The sequence below is a fragment of the Physella acuta genome, unplaced genomic scaffold (genome assembly GCF_028476545.2).
Source record: "Physella acuta isolate Inbredline_101_S28 unplaced genomic scaffold, ASM2847654v3 ptg001559l, whole genome shotgun sequence".
NCBI lineage: Eukaryota > Metazoa > Mollusca > Gastropoda > Physidae > Physella > Physella acuta.
In genome coordinates, this window is record NW_026733073.1 from 134793 (window position 1) to 138327 (window position 3535).

At 31.8% G+C, this 3535-nt stretch overlaps 1 protein-coding gene across 1 annotated transcript; it reads left to right on the forward strand.

Moving 5' to 3' along the window:
- The first annotated feature begins 997 nt into the window (after window positions 1–997).
- On the forward strand, window positions 998–2218 carry LOC131928876 (toll-like receptor 4). The gene has a single exon (XM_059285025.1). It carries the CDS (start codon window positions 998–1000, stop codon window positions 2216–2218), a length of 1221 nt encoding a protein of 406 aa, XP_059141008.1.
- Window positions 2219–3535: the final 1317 nt, after the last annotated feature.

Here is a 3535-nt window from a genome sequence, read left to right on the forward strand (position 1 = left end):
CATATTTTCTCCACTCATTAATTTAAAAGAACTCTATCTGAGGCAAGACCAACATTGTAACATGAGTGAATACCCCTCATGTTTTCTTTGTCCAGTAACAAATCTGACCACTCTGTCTATAGACAGTGTAGGAGAAACGGTCAACTTTGGACCAGAGTTTAAACATCTGGCTACACTCTCAAATCTCAATGTGTGGGTTTGTTCTCGGTATATCATCGGATACACATTTATAAACTTGAATCATCTGACAAAATTGGAAATAGATGGTAATTATTATTTGTCTACCTTTAGTGATATGGCCCTAATACATTTAACATTGTTAGACACCTTTCGATTACGTATGGCTCATTTAGGGAATATGCATGCGCTTGGCATTCTAAAGCCTCTGGTTGGCAGGAGTATGTCAGTGATCAGTTTAAACAGTGTTTTCTTAGCTGCTCGTGAAACTGTTTCTAGTCACCATATGCAAGATGGCGTCCTCGATGCTGAAAAAACAAAATACCTTCTACAAATTTGTGTCCGCAGATTTGAATTCACTCGTTCTTTTCTTCGTATACTGGAACAGGATGCTTTATTTAGTGAAACATGGCATTTGTGCCTGAAATATCTCGACCTATCGGAAAATAGATGGATTGGAACTAATATAGGGTATGTGAGAGTATTAACTTTAAGAAGCTTAGAAAGTATTTACGTCGCTAATTTTCTAAATTTTCCCACAACACCAACAAAGTTTAAATTATCTAAAAACTATTTGTCAGAAAATAACCTTCTACTCCAGTCAAACTCACAGCAAAGTCAAAATGAGATTATTTCAGTGCATAAAAACAATAGTATAGAGAATGTCACTAATATACCGAGACATGAAAGATTTAGCAAAAACCAAAACGCTAAAAAACTAAGAGGTTTAATATTTTATGGCGCCGGATCATTAAATTATATAAACATAGTGAGATTTTTGGAAAACACCTATTTGATGATAAATATCTCATTTGTTGGAATGGAAAATGCAGAGTATTTGGATGCGAGAGATACTGGATTTAGACTCGCTTATGGTAAATTTGAAGGTTTGACCGGGCTTAAAACTTTATTAGGTTCAGGAAACGATTTATCGGCTTTTTCTCCAACATTTTTAGACTCATTTTCAGCTGTCGAAAATTTAGCTTTGGCAAACTGCATGTTTGACGTAAATAACTTTCAACTAAATAGTTTAAGAATTTTTATAAATTTAAAATTGCTGAAGCGTCTAGATTTATCTTTAAATGCTCTGACTTTTCTCACGCAAAATACTTTTTCTACTAACCCTAACTTGACAGAACTTTATCTGGCAACCAACAGGTTTACTGAAATTCCTTTCAACCTTAAGCTGACACCAAACTTGCAGGTACTTGACCTTAGTGAAAATGCTATTTCGACATTAGAGGAAGCCATAACAATGGAACTTGATGAATTGGCTCAGAAAAATGGAAAATTCAGTTTGAGATTAGCCGGAAACGTTTTATCATGTGGTTGTGAGAACTTCCGTTTTATCAAATGGATTCTTACAACAATCGTAGAAATAGATTTTGATTCAAATTTGATGTGCGTCAACGAATCTGGTTTGTATTCTCATCTAGATAAACATTGGAATGTTGGTACATTTTGGCGTCAGTGTGTGGGTCAGCAATATCTTTATGTCTCTGTTGTTATTTTGTGCGTCATCCTTATAATATTTTTGGTGTCTTTTGTCGTCATGCGGTGTAAACTGTACATTGTGGCTTATGTTGCTCATATACTTGGCACTGTAACACGTAAGAGATTAACAGATTTTCAAAACCACGTATTTATTGTTTCATCTCCCAATGACGACTTTGTTACAGATTTAAGCAACTACTTAAAGCAAACTTTTTTTCTGAACACTCGAGACTCCAGTGATCTTGAACCAGGACGTCCAGAATATGAAGATTTGTTTGCTGAGATCAACGCCACCTGGCGTATAATTCTAGTTGTAACTGTTGAGTTTTTTCACGACAATAATTTCCAGATGCTCTACACCCTGGTGTTGAACAGTATGTCACATGACAACCCGGGAAAGGTGCTTCTACTTTATGAAAGAAACGTACAGCTAAATGTGGATTTAATTAACGCGATTGGTGAAGATAATATCCGCGAAGTACCATTATGGCAGCTGTCACCAAATATGGATGAATTTTTGTATGAAAGAATATTTATTGAATGTTGATGGGATATCAGTAGCAGAAAGACCCTGTATATCAAAATGTGTCATTAATTTTTGTATGATAAAATATGTTATTGATTACCAATGCAATATTGTATACTAAATAAACTTCATTAATTTTTGTTTTCGATAGTTCATAATAACTAATACACGATAACTAAAGCTTTTAAAATTATATTTCTCAAATATTATGAATAGTTGTGTGATAAAATTGATTACCTTCTGTACGTAGTATACATTTTTCGGGAGCGACAATTAAAGAACTACAACATTGCTATTTTAAAATTTAAAATTATTTACCCCTGCTTTAAAGCCTACATAGAAAAAGGAACTTGACCTAAATTATTTTATTACTTCATGAAATGCATTGTCCTGTTTAGAGATCAGCGCAAGTTTGAATTTTGTTTGCGTGAATGAAGGCTTTCTTTGTGATCACAGTTTTTATGATTAACTGGATCATTTTCTTTAATAAATTCTTTGGTCTCACACGATATCTTTTATTTCAGCTAAAAGCAATTTCTTCTAAAAATGTATGTCAACATAAGGATACCCCAGGGCCATTATTTTTTTCCATGTATACGAATGACTTTTCATTTAAAATTAACTATGATCAGTGTTGTGAATGGAATAAGAAATATATCAGCGCCGTCCTGTCTCATTTCTCTATTGGATAGTAGTACGTTGTTCGTCAACTGTGTGATATAAATATGTTAATATTGTAAAATTATTTCTTTATTCCATATTTTACTACTATGCCTTTAATATTTATTAGAAAGTATTTGATATATTTTGTATTTAATAAAGGCCAAAGTGAAAAAAAAGGCTTACCATTGTAAACGTTCAAAATATAGTTTATTCTTATCCCTATTCTTATTTCTATTCCTCTTCTTAATCTTCTTATTTTTATTCTTATTAATATTATTACTATTATAATTATATTTATTATCTTTATTATATTATCATTATTTTCTTATTTTTATTTTTATTATTATTAAAATCATTATTATTATTACATATTTATATAGAGTATATAAAATATCTACTTTCATCAGTCCCCTCTCTTTAAGTGTGTCGGAAAAAAGTAAGGGTGTATCCTATCTGGAACATAATAAACTTCATCGAGGGTTAGCAAAACATTATTATGCCATTAACATTATACTAGTTTAAAAGCTACGTAATATATTGAAAATTAGAGATTTTGATAAAGATGGTGTTACATTTTGTTTTTAAACTTCAAGATGTTGGCAAAGCAAAATTTTAAAATGTAGCGCTTACCACGAGTTCAAATAAATATCAAGTAAAGTATCGTATTGTTGCCTT

Bases quoted from the DNA above. Each gene is read 5' to 3' on its own strand.
- LOC131928876 (XM_059285025.1), top strand. From the start codon at position 998: ATGGAAAATGCAGAGTATTTGGATGCGAGAGATACTGGATTTAGACTC.